Source organism: Dermacentor silvarum, chromosome 6 (genome assembly GCF_013339745.2).
Source record: "Dermacentor silvarum isolate Dsil-2018 chromosome 6, BIME_Dsil_1.4, whole genome shotgun sequence".
Taxonomy (NCBI): Eukaryota; Metazoa; Arthropoda; class Arachnida; order Ixodida; family Ixodidae; genus Dermacentor; species Dermacentor silvarum.
In genome coordinates, this window is record NC_051159.1 from 186,218,238 (window position 1) to 186,234,297 (window position 16,060).

The window sequence follows — 16,060 nt, forward strand, 5'->3', positions numbered from 1 at the left end:
AGGAAGGATGACACGAAACTGCGAACTGGCTGCACGTGCCGCCACCACCAGCCCATCTTGCTCGACGAGACGCTGTCCATTCTGGGTGACGAGGCCGGCGCGAAATGCAGCATGTCGCATCTCGACGCCGGCTGCAGCCGGGGCACGCCGACGAACGCCGGATTCGTCAGGCCACGCCTCGCGCCGGACTAGAGTGCTGCGCTTTCGCTGGCGTGGCGTCCCCGTGCAGAGCGCGCTCGCGCGTCAACGCTACGTCGGACTATAAAGTGGCCTTTAGAAGACTGCGCCGACCCTGAGTATCGTCCCGTGGCTGAGAACCAGCCAAGCCAAACCAAATGAAGCAAAGCAAAGACAAGGCTAAGAACCAGCCAAGCCAAACCAAGTTAAGCAAAGTTAAAGCTAAGAACCAGCCAAGTCAAACCAAGTTAAGCAAATGAATGCAAAGTTAAAGCCAAGATGGTTGAAAAAAAAATGGCCGCGTATCTGCGTGCTTCGCTGCAAATGTCGTCGAAAGACGATAGTCTTCTGCCGGCCGTACTACATGAGTGCTGGTCTGATCCGCGGCCACCCGTGATGCTGTTCTCGTACCATTTCCGTCCTGGCATGATAAATGCAATGGAGGTTTGTTTGAACAGATTTCATTTTACCGCATTATCACTGCTGGCATGCCATGTGTTCGTACCTCCACGATATGTCAGCAATGTTTCGGTCGCGTGTGGTATACTGTATAGCATGATAGTTTGCAAAGAAGAACCATTTGTGAGTCATGAATGTATTTTATTGCGTGGAAGGGTCAATGGCTGTGCGCATGTACTACTGGTGCGCCGAAGTAGACGCCTTCCCGTCTCCGGTGACGCCAGGGTGTGAGGCACGATCACGTATCACGTTCCACAGTGGCACTGGTACCACTGGCACACTGACTGTCACCATGACATCCCTCGTCGTTCGACACATTGGCAACCAAGCAGAGCAGAGGTCTGTGTACGCTGAAGTAGGAGGTGTACTTCAGTACTTCCACGTTCTTTAGCCCGCGTTGGAAGACGTGGTCGAGAGCCGTCCCAAACCGGGTTGTAGCACTTCGCTTTCGCTTGCCAAGCTCATGCCGAAGAGGTCACGCATGAAGTTTGGTAGCCATTGGTTTTGGCCATTACGCAAGTTGGAAATCGCCAGTGATTATTTCATCAAGCGGCCATTTATGTTTTGCCCTGCCTCAGACAGCGCTTCCTTTATGTTGAATCGGCCGCATCTGGCTGGCATGGATAAAATTGAGGAGGCGGAATCGGCCGCATCTGGCTGGCATTGATAAAATTGAGGCGCTGCGTGAGACATGGACGCCATCTGGCAATACATCGGGAAACATGAGCTTGTGCAGAGGGTTTCCTTCCTCCATGGCAGAGGGCGCTCGTCGGCGCGCAGTCGGGGAACGTCGTTCGTCGGCGCGCATAGCATGGCATTTTCAGCGCAGCTTAAGAAACTAGGGTCTTTAGAGTTACGTATCTATGTATTTTCTATTAAAGGAACACACCTCCTAATACTTACCTAGTGATGTTGCGCCTCAGATATGCGTAATATTTACTTTTTGATCGATAACGTTCACAAGTATGAACAGCCGTACCAGTTTAAGTAGTGTGGGCGGTAAGCAAGTGGTCCAACTTTGGCCGGGTGGCTGAATCGGTTGACAGACAGACGAACAGAAAGACAGAAAGACAGACAGACAGACAGACAGACAGACAGACAGACCAAATTTTCAGCGTTTAAGTTCCCCAGGAAAGACTATCGTCTTAAAAAAAAAAAAAAAAAAAAACTTCCGGAGTGGCGGTGCCCGCTAATTTTTACCAGCAGGGTTGAAGCCAGCGCTTGCCCTGACTTCACCTCTGAAAGAGTGCCGCGCAGGCTGCAGTCCGCGCACACCTTAAGTGCTTTTGTTGTCCGAATGTAAACGCTAGGGTAATTGTAAAATAAAAGGTCGTTGTTTCTAGCTAAAATATTATATTTGGCTAAGTGTTGATATCAAGAACTCTCAAAAAATGCACCACGGCATTCAGGTTTGCTTTTAAAGCCCGTGAAACAAAGGCGTACATTTAGTAGGATCTTTACAGCTAAATTAGCCATCTCAAACATGATGGAGGCGAAAAGCAGGCGTTTCCTATATTCCACTATTCCCTGATGTCTCTTCGTGCCCTGAGTAAGATGGCGGCGGCCTGTCTTCGCTTTCAAAGCAGCAGTGCCACTCCAGAATTTTTTTTCAACCTCCTTGGTTAAAACTAGGGAAGGGTCACCAGCTTCGCTGTTTGCCCAGTCTTCGTACCACTTAGTGTGAAGCGGCCCCTAATTTTTTTCTCAGTTGGTGCCACCGCAAGCGAATCAGTAGACAGCATGTAAGCACTGCCTACTGTCTACTGTAAGCAACGGCGAATATCTCAGCAACCTACGGTTTGCAGATGACATTGTCCTATTCAGCAATAATAGAGACGAATTACAACAAATGATTGAGGACCTTAATCGAGAAAGTGTAAGAATTGGGTTGAAGATGAATATGCAGAAGACAAAGATAATGTTCAATAGCCTGGCAAGGGAACAAGAATTCAGGATCGCCAGTCAGCCTCTAGAGTCTGTAAAGGAGTACGTTTATCTAGGTCAATTACTCACAGGGGACCCTGATCACGACAAAGAAATTTACAGAAGAATAAAATTGGGTTGGAGTGCACACGGCAGGCATTACCAAATCCTGACTGGGAGCTTACCACTGTCGTTGAAAAGAAAAGTGTACAATCATTGCATTCTACTGGTGCTAACATATGGGGCAGAAACTTGGAGGTTAACAAAGAAGCTCGAGAACACGTTAAGGACCGCACAAATAGCGATGGAACGAAAAATCTTAGGACTAACGTTAAGAGACAGGAAGAGAGCGGTGTGGATCAGAGAGCAAACGGGGATAGCCGATATTCTAGTTGACATTAAGCGGAAGAAATGGAGCTGGGCAGGCCATATAATGCGTAGGATGGATAACCGGTGGACCATTAGGGTTACAGAATGGATACCAAATGAAGGGAAGCGCAGTCGAGGTCGGCAGAAAACCAGATGGGATGATGAAGTTAGGAAATTTGCAGGCGCAAGTTGGAATACGCTAGCGCAAGACAGGGGTAATTGGAGATCGCAGGGAGAGGCCTTCGTCCTGCAGTGGACATAAAATATAGGCTGATGATGATGATGATGATGATGATGATGAAGCACTGCTGATGCATGTTGAAGCTGCACTCCGTAGGCGACGAGGCGTCACAGGCTAATCCGACGCGAAAGACAAACCATGTGCTGAAACTGCGTCGTCACCTCAGCAGAAGGCCTACACCAGGCTATACCGCTTTGGTTCGTCCGCTGCGCTGAGACTACCGAAGTGCTCACTGTCGGCGTTCGTTAAGGCTCATTCACACTAGGCCGCCACGACACCGATTTTGGTCTGCCGACTGTTAGGGTTTTCCATCCTGTAAACTGCTGTCGCCAACAGTCGTCAGACCAAAATCGGTGTCATGTCGGCCTGGTGTGAATGAGCCTTTAGTGTCGTGATGCAGTATTTCGCTTCACCAGTCCTACATGGCGGAGCCACCTGTCAAGAGAGCATATTTTACGCATTCGCGCGACGTCACATCTGTTACAAGAAGTTGATCGTGTACCGCGGTATGAAAAACTTCTCTGTTTAAAAAAAAGGGGACAGTTACTTATAAAAGTAAGAAAAGCAGGGTACTTGTATGAAATGCACAGTCGAATCGTTATTTATTTATTTATTTATTTATTTATTTATTTATTTATTTATTTATTTATTTATTTATTTATTTATTTACTTATTTATTTATTTATTTATTTATTTATTTATTTATTTATTTATTTATTTATTCATTCATTTATTTATTCACGTTGCCTCACAGGCTCCAGCATCGGAGCCTTATGTGAGGGGGGGGGGGGGGGGATTACATAGACAGGGGTAATGTCAGGAGCATAAGTACCATGACCATGCAAAACAATGCTTATGATGAGCGTTTCCGCGCATTAGGTTCGCTGCGTGGAGGTTCAAGGCCAACCTCCATGCAGCGAACTTTCGCGACGAATTTCACGTGACGAAAAATTCAGCGCGACGCGCGAATTCATCACACCACACTCCCTGCAACCAAGAGTCGGTGAACGCCGCCGGCCATGCGGTCGACGCAGCCCGCGAGGAGCCATTTCTGGCCAGACGAGATAGGCTACGAGAGCGACGTTGGCGAATGAAAGCAGAAGGCAGAACTAGGGTTGGTAATATCGATGAACGACTAATCAATTAATCGACCAAAAGCACCCCGCAAAACGATTAATCTTCATCGATGTCTTCCTTTCATTTAATCGGCTTAATCGATTAGACATGGTCGATTAATCGTTTTCTAGAGTTTGACAGGAGTGGTGCGAAAATTTTCAAGTTGTACTAAAATGGCGGAGCACGAGCTGCTGCTGTGGTAGAGCGACTGTCAACTATTTTTGCGAGTACCGAGTGAAGCGCATCCAAACGCTTCCCCTCTTTTCCTACATACCGCATACGCCACCCGAAGCCGGAGACTTCACTGTTTCACTTAACTTAGGCCAAACTAAAATATGCAACTGCTACGTAGCTAGACAGAACCAAGGAAATGTTTGCTGTCGCTCGGAGATACAGATTATTTTTTTGCATTCCGCCTAATTATTTAATTAGCCTTAATAATCAACTTCTCAGTTATTATAATAAGATGAAAAGTGTCAATGAGAAAATTGTAGAGTAACATAAGAACCTGAGTAACATTAAAAAAATGAGATGCTGCTTTCTGTTGCTCAATACGTGCTACATAAAAGTGTTTTTCCGAGCATGAAAGGTGCCCGCGAATACTCGAAAAGTGCCTCGAGCGGTAATTAGGCGTGTATTCTCGTCACGCTGGGAAAAGCACTTTTACGTAGCACGTATTGAGCAAAGAAAGCTGCATCGGGTGTTTCTCAAGTTGCTCTACAATTTTCTCATTTACACTTTTCATCTAATCATAATAATTGAGAAGTTGATTAAATAATGAATACAAATTATGTAATTAGGCATAATGCAAGAAAAATGGTGTATCTCCAAGCGACGGCAAACAACATTTTCTGGGTTTAGTCCAGCTATGTACATATTTTTAAAATTTGGCCCAAGTTAAGTGAAACACCCTGTATAGCAACCCAGTCGCTCATGATCATGCCATTACCAGTCCACTAAAGGCGTGGCACAGCATTCGCGCCGCTTTAATGGGAGCATGTATGTGACATAGCGATGGAGCTCATGTCGATTTAAGCAAATCTATAGCTTCCGAGCGCCTATTCTCGCATGCTGGTTGCGTGGCCATTCAAAGAAGGTGGTGGCTTCACGCAAACATCCCACCCAATTGGCATTCCTTCGCTCTGTAGAAAAGAGCATGTAGAATAACATCCTAAACCAGAAATTTTCTTTCCCCTAGTTCATATTGCAATTCATTGCATATTATTGCGATAGCAATTCTATGGACATTCCACGCGCATTTCTGCCGTCGCCGGGATGTCCCATATGAAGTGCAAACACGATAACATCGCCGCCAAAGTTGCGTTGAAGCAAGAGACAGCAGTGAGGTTCTCTGCTGCTGCCGCGCTTCCTTGCGCCAGCGTTTTGACAGCGAGTTCCCGCGAGCGTGATGTGTTCATGTTCACCTTTGCGCGCGTAACACTGTGCTTGTTAATTTAGTTAGTAAGCGAATGTTAGCAAGTTTATACGGCCGATGGAATTAATATCCTTACTTCGTATAGCTGTCTACCAATTTTCTATCGCAATTGATGTTTCGCCGTTCGCGCAATACTGCGACTTTTTTTAGATGAACTTCACTTTTCACTTTTTACATTTTTCTTATTTCTTGTTTAACTGTACTGTACAGGGATTCACTAGTTCTATGTATCTTGCTTAATTCCGCTCTAAGTGCCATTTTATAATATAGTTAATCTTTTCAAAGGCAACTAGTGCCAAATATATTTAATCTTGAACAAATTAAAGATTATTTTTATCAAACTTTATACACTTGTATTTCTAACTAGGTTCCACCTCTGAAACATTAAAATAGGGTCCTACAAACGTAGATAACTGTGTTAAGCCTGTTTAATGTGCCCGGCAAAATTTCGATTAATCGATGAAAAACCCTGCATCGAAAGCGATTAATCGATTAAAGGCTAAAACGATGAATGATTAATCGTTAATCGAATAAAACATTTAATCGACCATCCCTAGGCAGAACAGCGCCTAAATCAATGTTTTTACACGTAAAATATGGCACCTGGCCTGAAAAAGTACGTAGAATAAGTGTTCGCTGTTAGCGGGAGCCTATTTAGACGGTAACGTTTGCTCTATTTTTATTTGTTTTTTAATACGCGGCACGTCGGTATTTCGCCGATACTTATCCGTCGTCTGTCACCCTGTGTTTGTTTACGGCTCTCTCCGCTCGCGCGCAGCTGAGTTTTTCTCCCGTCAGCTTCCGCCTTCGAGCCTGCCCTGCCATCGAGGAAACACGGAAAGCTATTAGCAGGGTCCTTCAATACTATCTTCTGGTCATGAAACTCCCGCCGAAGTTTCATATAGGGACAAAAGCTGCCACCAGAGGCGCCGCCGTGAGTAGAAGGGCACCGATCTGCCGCGCTTGGTAGGGCAGTCGCGCGTTCGCGTGAATGTTTGCCATGAAAAACACCTCGCCCACATTTTTATTTCACTGTGTCCACTAACTAAACATAGCAGTGCTTACTCTTGACCAAATAAGATAGCATGCGAGTTGTTTATTACTTCAAGTCATTGATTGTTAGCAATGGTTCACCAAAGGCTGCCCGTCAAGTGTTGCAATTTCGCTTGTGCTCGTACCTATACCTACGTTTCTTGATTCCTGGGTAGGTGAATAAAATCGGGCTTAAATTATACAGTGCGCCATGACTAAGCCTAGCTGACCCACAGATTAACGTTGCTTCAACAAGAACTTATGGTGCGCCCTTCTGCGCACTGGCGGTCCGCAGCGCTTACTCTCCTGTTAATTGCCTGTTTATTCTGGGGCATCGCGAAGCTGCCAATGGGAATTTCGCGCGCAGAAAAGGTACGTCTAAATAATGTCATCTTGGCAATAATTGCAGCAGCAGCAGCTGTGAACTGCGCATGCTAGATATAGGCAATATGTGCGGTTTCTAAGCGAAAGTTCTTGCATTTATGCATACAAATTTAAACATGATCAGTTCAAACCTGCGCGAGTGTATTTTTTTTTTCATCCATTCACATTTAATGTCGCAGTGACCATCAGTTCAAGGTTGGCGTTTCACTTAGTGGCCCGAAAACACCACCCGAGTCTTTTTATAAAAATACCAGCGCAGATTGAAACCAGCTCGGAGCTTCTATCGCCACTAGGTCATTCAAGACTACATTTACCGATCAAACTGAATAACTATATTATCTTTTTGCGTGTTTCTCTTGTTTGTCTTTATACTCAGTTTTCTTAATCCAACTAGAGCCTAATTTCTTGTATTATTTTTTCTGCCTAACAGAAAACAAGTTTGCGCAGGTCTTTGTGGATAGCATTTTGACTTGTGCTAACCACGCTACCCCTTGCGGGACAGTGTCTACTTAGTAAAAGGGCGGAATGGAGGGTATGGTATACGATTATTAGGGAGTAATTACTAGCAAGCGTCAAGAATGCAAAAGTGCCGCAAGTACTAGTGCACGTATGGGTGCAATTAAGATTGCGTTTGATAGACTGGCAGAAAAGTTGGTGGATAGAGGGAATAAGACAAAACACCAGGAAAAATAATTTATCACTGCGTTCCTCTCTCCCGTGGCTGGACAGGATGAACGAGCACCAGCACGAAATAGTCTGTTCCTTTCGCGTGTAAAAAATGCAAACAGCACTTAATAAAAAAAAAGTGCACAACTTCAGCCGTAGTGCGTACAAAATGTGTTGCGCAGCCAACACTGGCCGAGGAAGTACGGTCTTCCAGCAGGATGTCTTCAACAATGTTCATGTAGACATTGGCACACGCTATATTGTCCACGGTGCGCAGTGCTGGGTGCTCGACCACAATTTGCAGAAGGAAAAGCAGCTGGTCTGATGGCACTTGCAAAAATCCCCTAGTCTTTATTTCGGTCAGTACACTTGGCTCTCGGGAGATGCTCCTCAGTGTTTGGAGGAAGCTTGCGCAGCTTATTTTAGCAAACTTTCTTGCAATCTAGCCACCAAGGTAGTCCAAAATTCAGTCCTTCGTTGACTCCGGACGATTGATATCTTGCATGCACTCACCCGGCTCCAGTAGTATATCGTCCAAAAGAACTGCCAGGGTATCAATCTGAAACACAAATATCTTGCTCTATCACTCAGTGAATGACATGAGTGGGAAATTTTAAGCACCAGAAATCATAATAGATCTTCACTGCATTTAAAACGAGACGTGTTTGCCATTAGCATCAAATGGCTAGACAATCATTTATCACATATCTATACAGTGCACAGCTACTCTGCAAGTTGTTTTGGTGTGTGTTATTAAAAAGTTTACCTGGTTAGCAGTAGGTTATTTATGCTGAAAGAGATCTTGCATTTTTAAGAGTAGGCGTGGCCCATCTTCATTTTAGTCAGCGCTATCACGTTTTCGTTTGGATCATTAAGAAAAAAGTAAGCACGTTCATTGCAAATGCCGCGCTTCAAGTAAACCTCTAAAACACAGACACTGTCGCGGTTTATAAAAAAAAAACGAAAAAAAAACAAACATCAGGAATGGAGGCTTACCGCACTGAATTCGTGGACTTCATGTTTGCCTTCATGACGCACCTGATCTATAATGAGCATCTCGCGGCCCGATAGCTTCTGAATGGTTTCCTGCATGCCACGTTTTTCATTTACCTGCGCCTCCACTTTTGCGAGCTTCCGCTGACACGAATGAAGTTGTTGCTTCACACTGCGAAGTTGGGCCTTCACCCTTTGCAGCTCTGAGGCAAAGCAAGCTGCGTGCTCTGTTAGGCACTCTGCATCAGCACCGCCAAGGCGATTCACAGTTCGTACTTCATCTGCAAAGAGTGACCAAGAACGAATATTGTAATGAGAGTGATTCCAGTTTGCCTGCGTAGTCAGCAAGTACCATACTCCAAAGGTGTGTACCAGAATTACCGTGAGTTTCTTCTTCGGCTGGATCGGTGACGTCTGCAGTTGCGACGGCCGCAACTTCGGCTTCAGCGCAGTTTGAAGATACCACTCGCCGCCTTTTTGCAGGTGGGCGCCGTGTCGGTGCATGCGAACGTTCTTTGGGCTTAGACAAGTACACAAGTACGCCTTGGAAAATCCTCGGAATGGCGCCTTCTACCAGTTTGGGTCGATCGCGTGGCAGTGACACAACGTTTCCATTCACTGTACACACTTCCGCACGAATAATGTCTCCGACATCAAAATGTTTTTCGCACACGTGAAAATACTTCGATTCAAACGAGAACCCGGCAGTCTCTTGTCGCGGGATTGCTCGCTTCCACCTGTCGCGTAGTTCCGGGTTGGCTGGTAAACAGAATAGGGAGACTTTTTCGTCGAGCCCTTGTATCCGGAGCGGCAGCCTAGCTCACAAGTGTTAGGCATCACTGCTATGGTGAATTACGAAGTGCGGATGTCACTACATGGAGAGACACGTTCAGACGAAACAAAAAACAACCACGCACAACAGCACGCCGCGCCGACACTCCGCTTTTTCCGGCGGCAGCGGCCGCATTCCCCGTCGCCCTTCTAGCGACACCAGCGCCGCGGCGCCGCAACTGCGGGCGCTATATGAAGCTCTCCCATAGCGTTACGCGGGAGTTTCATGACCAGGAGAAAAGTATTGAAAGACCCTGGTATCGCGTACGCTATACGCTATAGTACAGCATACGCTAAGCAGCGCACGTTTATTAGCTTTAGTTGGCCTGCGAGATCTTCCTATCTCATAGGCCATATGCCATCATCACGTCTATCTCTCGACTTCACCGATAGGTGGCGCTGACATATCTCAAAGGTTTCCCTCGTGAGGCTTCGTGTCGTTTGAAACGAGAAGCGATCTCGAAAACTCCACAAGGTTATCCATCATACACTGTCGTCGAAGCGGCCTGAGACTAAGCGAAAGCCGTTTACGCAGTCATTTGCTGCGAACGAAGCGAATTCTACAAAAGCCACGCCAAATTCAATTCGAAGCGGGCAGCGGGGACCGCCGCCATGTTTTAAGTACGTGGCTTGCAAGAAGGCTCTTTTGACTCTTAAAGTAGCGAGCCGCTCATATGCCGCACCTACGCGATGCTTCAGCTCACGTTTTTCTCGGATGTGCCAGTGAACTTAACCCTGCAAACTTCAATCAAACGACTTTTCAAAACACAACGGTACGCAAGGCATCATGTTGCGGGTATGCATGGGCAGAGCATCAGTGGGAAGCGAAACATCTAACTGCATAGAGTACACAAAACAAGCAGTGGCCACATATAATTCACTAGGGCAGAACAACCAACAAGGAGGTGAAACAGCGCTGGAAAACAAGCGTTTGAAACGAAGGTATACGAAATAGCCGAACAGTAGCCAATCGTCAACAACCAAAACTCCCGTCGATGGGTGACCGACGGAAGTCAACCTCTTCGCTGTGGTCCGATTGGTCCACGCTCTCCGCCACACGTGACGACTTCCAGCGGCGGCGGTTCGCAGGGCGGCGAATATCTCGAGAGAGTGGATCGGCGGCGAACAGTCATTTTTTTTACGTCGGGCGGCGCGCGGCCGTCGCCGAGCGGCCGCCGCCGAAAGTTAGTCGCTTTTTCGCTCCATGGAGGTTGACCTTTATGTGTTTGCTCCAAAAGCTTTCTAATTGAACAGAATGTGAAAAAAGGTGTGTAGTTCTGGTTTGTTTTTCGCGGAGTCATGACTGCAGGTGAAGTACCATAATACACTATTCACGTGCCTTGTTTATGCGTTATTTTCTCAGGGTGAATAGTGCAAAGGACGAATGTTTTCAGTGACATATAGTGAAGCCACCATGTAGTGGCAAGCGAGATGCAAACATTTGTTGTTTGTTCACACGCTGAACTGCCACCGGCAGCCTGTCGATGTCGTCCCTCACATGCTGACATTGCTCTTAGGAGACTCGCAAACTGCAACCGCGTTACCATGCGCAAGGTATATAAGAAAAAGCCAGTTTGAGCGACGCACGAACTCCTGCAGAAAACGGCCTTCATCCGTATATAGATGCGGATCTTGCGCAGGGCACTCCGCTTCTGACACTTCCCTGAAAACTAAGAAGATATCGGTTTGCTTAGGGCAGGTATACTGGCGTGTCCTTTGCTACGTTGAAGCCAAAATAAACCAAGACGGAAGAAATGAAAGGTGAGCAACGTTGAGTGGTGTGACCTGACTACTTGGCGTACATCCGACAGTGAAATGCACTTAGGGTCGCGAAATGCCTTAGTTTGTTTCCCCTCAGAACTGCCGCCGAATACAAATCGATGCTTATTGATTATCGAGCGAACGAGAGCGACGTTCTGCCTTTGCTTATTTTGTACCTCTCGTCGAGCAGGACTGCTTTCTAAACTATTTCTCTCTCTTTTCTTCATAGACCGAGGATCCGTGTTTCGAAGCAAAATACTCTCATTTGCTCTTCTTATCGCCGGTATCCTTTTGTCTAAGAGTAGTTCTTATCTTGTACTCCGTCGGATTGATCCTCTTCGTGACTTGAAAGAAAACTACCGCCATTCAGAGGAGTTCACCCAGAGGCCCTTGAATAGAAGCGGTAACAGGCCTGCCGTCGACACTCGTCATCTCATCGGCTTGTTGCTAGAGCTACTCTTTTCGGTCCAGGGAAAGTGAGGCCTACAGACTACCTGAAAAACTGGATTGCGCTGCTTCCACTCCACCGTATTAAATTACATTCTTGCAATGTGCTCAGATTCGAGACTCTCAAAGGCGCTGTTTGTTATTCTGCTTGAACCGCGCGTTTGCTAAAACGTCACGATGCTCTGTTTCCACGTGCCTACCTTCTGTATATTAATTCATCCTCTGCATCGGTGCCCAAACCGAAAGTGGTTTGAAGAGCATAATACAGTAAACTATATAAGGCAATCCGAAGCACGCGAGTTGTTTTATGTGCTATCAAGCGTTTCGAACTTTATTTATCGCGAACACTACAAGTCGGAACTTCATGTCAGTATTCCTTTAATATCCGCTTGTATGTACACTGTTGCTTGACATTCAAGAAAATGAACACGGTGACTTTCAAACAGGCTTGAAGCTACCTAGAAGGAGCTACTGAGTGGTGTTATGATCGGTCTACAAGGTACCTTAGCAAGGCCACCCGTCAACACATTGCTTCCCGGAACAATCCTGTCTGACGAATGTTTCCTGAGTGCCAAGATGTGACGAACGCCCCATTTCTGGAAGCGAGCCCATGGGAACAGCGCCCTCCCCGTCCGGGACCCTTTTTTAAACCAGACAATTGAACTCAGACCGGAGACCTCCCCAGCACTCTTATTCTCAAGGGTAGTTAGGCAGCATTCCTGTAATTCCTGCGGCAAGTCTAGGAATTGGCAGCAGAGCAGCCTTCTCCGCACAAATCTCATCGCGCCACGTCATATTAGTGGTGTAAAACATGTCATCGAAATCAAAAAATGCAGTACAGCGATGGGCCATAATAATAATAATAATAATAATAATAATAATAATAATAATAATAATAATAATAATAATAATAATAATAATAATAATAATAATAATAATAATAATAATGTCACAATTGTCATATTCAAGATATACAGTTATCATCAGGCCTGTCTAAGCCAATATGGCCTTGTCGGACATGACCCTGTAATTTGGCAAGCTATTATACATACAGATCAGGGAACATTCAAATACGAAAGAAAAATAACGCTGTTACATCAAGTGCGCGCTATATTTCGCTGTGCAAATCTAATACAATAATTCATAGAGTTGAGCTTAAAGCGGACAGCTGGGCTAGTTGGAAAATCGAAATTTCATGCATTTCTAGCGCTTTAAAGAAATAGGAAAAATTAAGAAAAGAGGGAAGACGCGAGGACAGGCAGGACGATGGTACCTCTCCTTGCGTCTTTTCTCTTAAATTTTTCTATTTCGTTCACACGAAGCACACGGGTCTGGAGGAGGTTGGCAGGCAAAACCGGCTTCGGGTGCTCGCAAAAAGAGACGTGGTAGGGGAGCCACGCCCCCGCGGGTGTGTAGCCGTGAGCGACTCCACTGCATCTTGGTCCTACCACCATCGTTAAAGCGCTGGAAACGCGTGGAACATGTAGAGTTGAGGCATACGCATAAATAAAAGCCAGAAACAAACAAGCAATCAAACAAATTGCAACATTCAAACATTTGAAACAATTTCCGCATGCATGTTACACAAGGTAAGGAGCGTGTTTTTAAGCAATGTTTTCGAATTTGCTGAGAAAAGTGGAGGACGCTTAAGCTTCGCCTTTAAGAGTGGAACGCGATGGCATTCAAAGATCTCCGACTGCTTCTCACGCTTCCCGGCAACTGCAGCTTGTGTGACCGTAATGTTTACCGGGAAACGCTCGCGGCGAACGCTATTCACGAAGGGGAGCCTTCTGTTTGAAACGCGGCCTCTTGCGTGGGCCGATCCCGGGGGTTGTGCACAGCCGCGCCAAGAAAATCACATTCTTTTCAGGTTTCTGGTATTGTTTCGCACTTTAAATATTTCAGTCTCAGAAGATTTAACAAAACATAAATTCTTGTCATTCCACTCTCTCAAGGGGGGCGACCAGCGAAGCTGTATAGATGGTAAATGTAAATGTACAGCACAGAGATGCATAAATGTTTGGGTGTTGTTTATTTTTTCTACGCAATTAATTTACTGTTACTCTGTGGACGATGGACAGGTTGTCGGCGAAAGTCCAAACACGAGCGCCTCATGGTAGTAGGCACCTTGGGATCGGTGTAGCCGATCGAGCATAACCAAGGGCAGCCAATTGTCATCTGGCCGCGACACGTCCACGTTGAAGTCGCTAAGGACGAGGTCGTCGTCGGCCGGATAGAGCAGCCATCCAAAGTGGTCGTTCATATCTACGTCGCGCTCGGAAGAGGCAGGTCGAATGTACACGGTGACAATTGGCGGTCTTTACGGCGCACACGTCGGCACAACACGCCGCGCTTTCTAGTGCTTGGGTGGTAGACGAAACCTCGCACGCCGCCGCGACGGCGTCTAGGTCGCGGTGCGGCCAGCGTCGTCGGCTCTGTGCCCTCCTGCGCGCCTCACGTTCCTCTTCTCGGGTCCCCGAGTCGTCGCGACAACGACGTACTCTTCGGGAAACACGCAACACCCCGTTACATGGGCCTGCCAAAAACCAAAGGTAGCGCCAGTACACAAAGCAGCAACACCGGTGCAGTGGCAGGCTGCGCTGTCCTGCTCGAAGCCTGAAGAACAACAGCTCAAGCTGATCGACAGAGCTCGCAAGATGGCAAAGGGGCCTTGTACTGAGGGCTCTACCTACGCCGGGAAACCTCCTTGGTGGAAATGTCATTCCCGCACCGCCGGGTGGGCGGCGCGACGTAGACGCTTGCTGGCCGCGTGGCGGCCACGTTCTTCTTCTAGGGACGGCGAGTCGGCGGCGCGACGGTCACATTCCCGCCGTCGTTTCTCGTCAAATCTTCGGGCGTACGAACCACTCGCGGCCGTCCCATGGCGAACGTGGAGCTAAAATGAGGCCGCAACTTCACCTGCTCGAACGTATGACATTGCGCGTAGGCTATACGGGGAAATACGTTCGAGCAGATATCGTTTCAAGAACACAGGTGGCAGCTCAAGCGCGCTTGGATTAGGGTGCTTCGATGCCAGCGCCGCCGTTCAGGGTGGAGACAACCCCGCTGGCGCCGCCATATTGAATCACACGAGCTCAGACTCAGCTACGCTTGCGTTCATAAATAGTGTTACTCGCGGCGCACTTCCAAGTGTTTTGCCTTGATGAGGATTGTTTTATCGGTATAGCATCTGCACATCTTTATAACCAATAGTCCGAAGGTCGCAGACGTAAATGTATGGCGCCGGGAACATGCCCCAAGTTGCCTAATTCAATCACATTTAATATGCCGTGTGTATGTTTGAAATACGCACTGTTTATTTTATTTTTTTTTTGCGCTTCGATACTTGGTATATAAAGTTTGCGACCCCCTGTGTGTGGAAGTTTTTCTTTTTGGCTGTTGTGTTTGGGTTTACACGTCACGCCTCCTTCACCGTAGCCAGCCACTCGCGCACGGCGGTTAGTTTCCCTTGCGTTGCGCGTGCTCTTCGCGTTCGTTGCAATTATTTGACGATATCTACGCGCAATTTTGCGTTTTTTTCCAACAAAACTGTGTGCTGACAGGATTAAGCTGGTGTAAAAATAACTGCGATGTGAAAATAAGGTTTAGTTAGTGCTGTAGAGAAAAATGTAACGTAACTTGTCTGTGTCAATCTTGCGTAGTACACACAAGAAACCAAACGATGCACAAAATACATTTACGTAGTAATGTCTAGTACAGTCAATCATGAAAGACATATATACATGAAAAATTATATGTACTGTGTGGCGCCTGAAGGTTATGTTGAAAGACGAGATAACAAAAAATTCGCGAGGTAGGCGCTCGACACACACAATTCGGGATAGGGAGAGTTTTTTTTTTATTTATTCATTACATGGGGGGGGGGGGTTCAAGTGGGTACATCAACCTTATTACACACAATATAAATCGAAAACAAGAATACAAACAAGAAAACGCAACCGCGGGTAGTATTAATCAAGATATCCAGCCAGAATACATCAACTACCATCGAATACGTTGCATCAGCCAAACACATCGATGGCGAGTACAGAAAATTTTATAAATAACCATTAGAACACTGATAACTTCTTTGAAAAAATAAACAACACTACACACATATCGCGTACAAAAACCGTAAATGAAACTAAGACAGTCAAATACAGATTAGCAATGTTTTTCACTTCGAAAATATAGTCCATGATGGTGTAGGGTTGTTGACTTTAACA

At 46.3% G+C, this 16,060-nt stretch overlaps 1 protein-coding gene across 1 annotated transcript; it reads right to left on the reverse strand.

The window, feature by feature from the left end:
- Positions 1-4,142: 4,142 nt before the first annotated feature.
- On the reverse strand, positions 4,143-14,097 carry LOC125946373 (uncharacterized). Its single transcript, XM_049669214.1, has 4 exons — positions 13,898-14,097; positions 9,177-9,610; positions 8,841-9,076; positions 4,143-4,238 (listed from the first exon to the last, which is right to left on the reverse strand). Exons 1-4 carry the CDS (start codon positions 14,095-14,097, stop codon positions 4,143-4,145), a joined length of 966 nt encoding a protein of 321 aa, XP_049525171.1.
- Between the last annotated feature and the right edge of the window lie 1,963 nt (positions 14,098-16,060).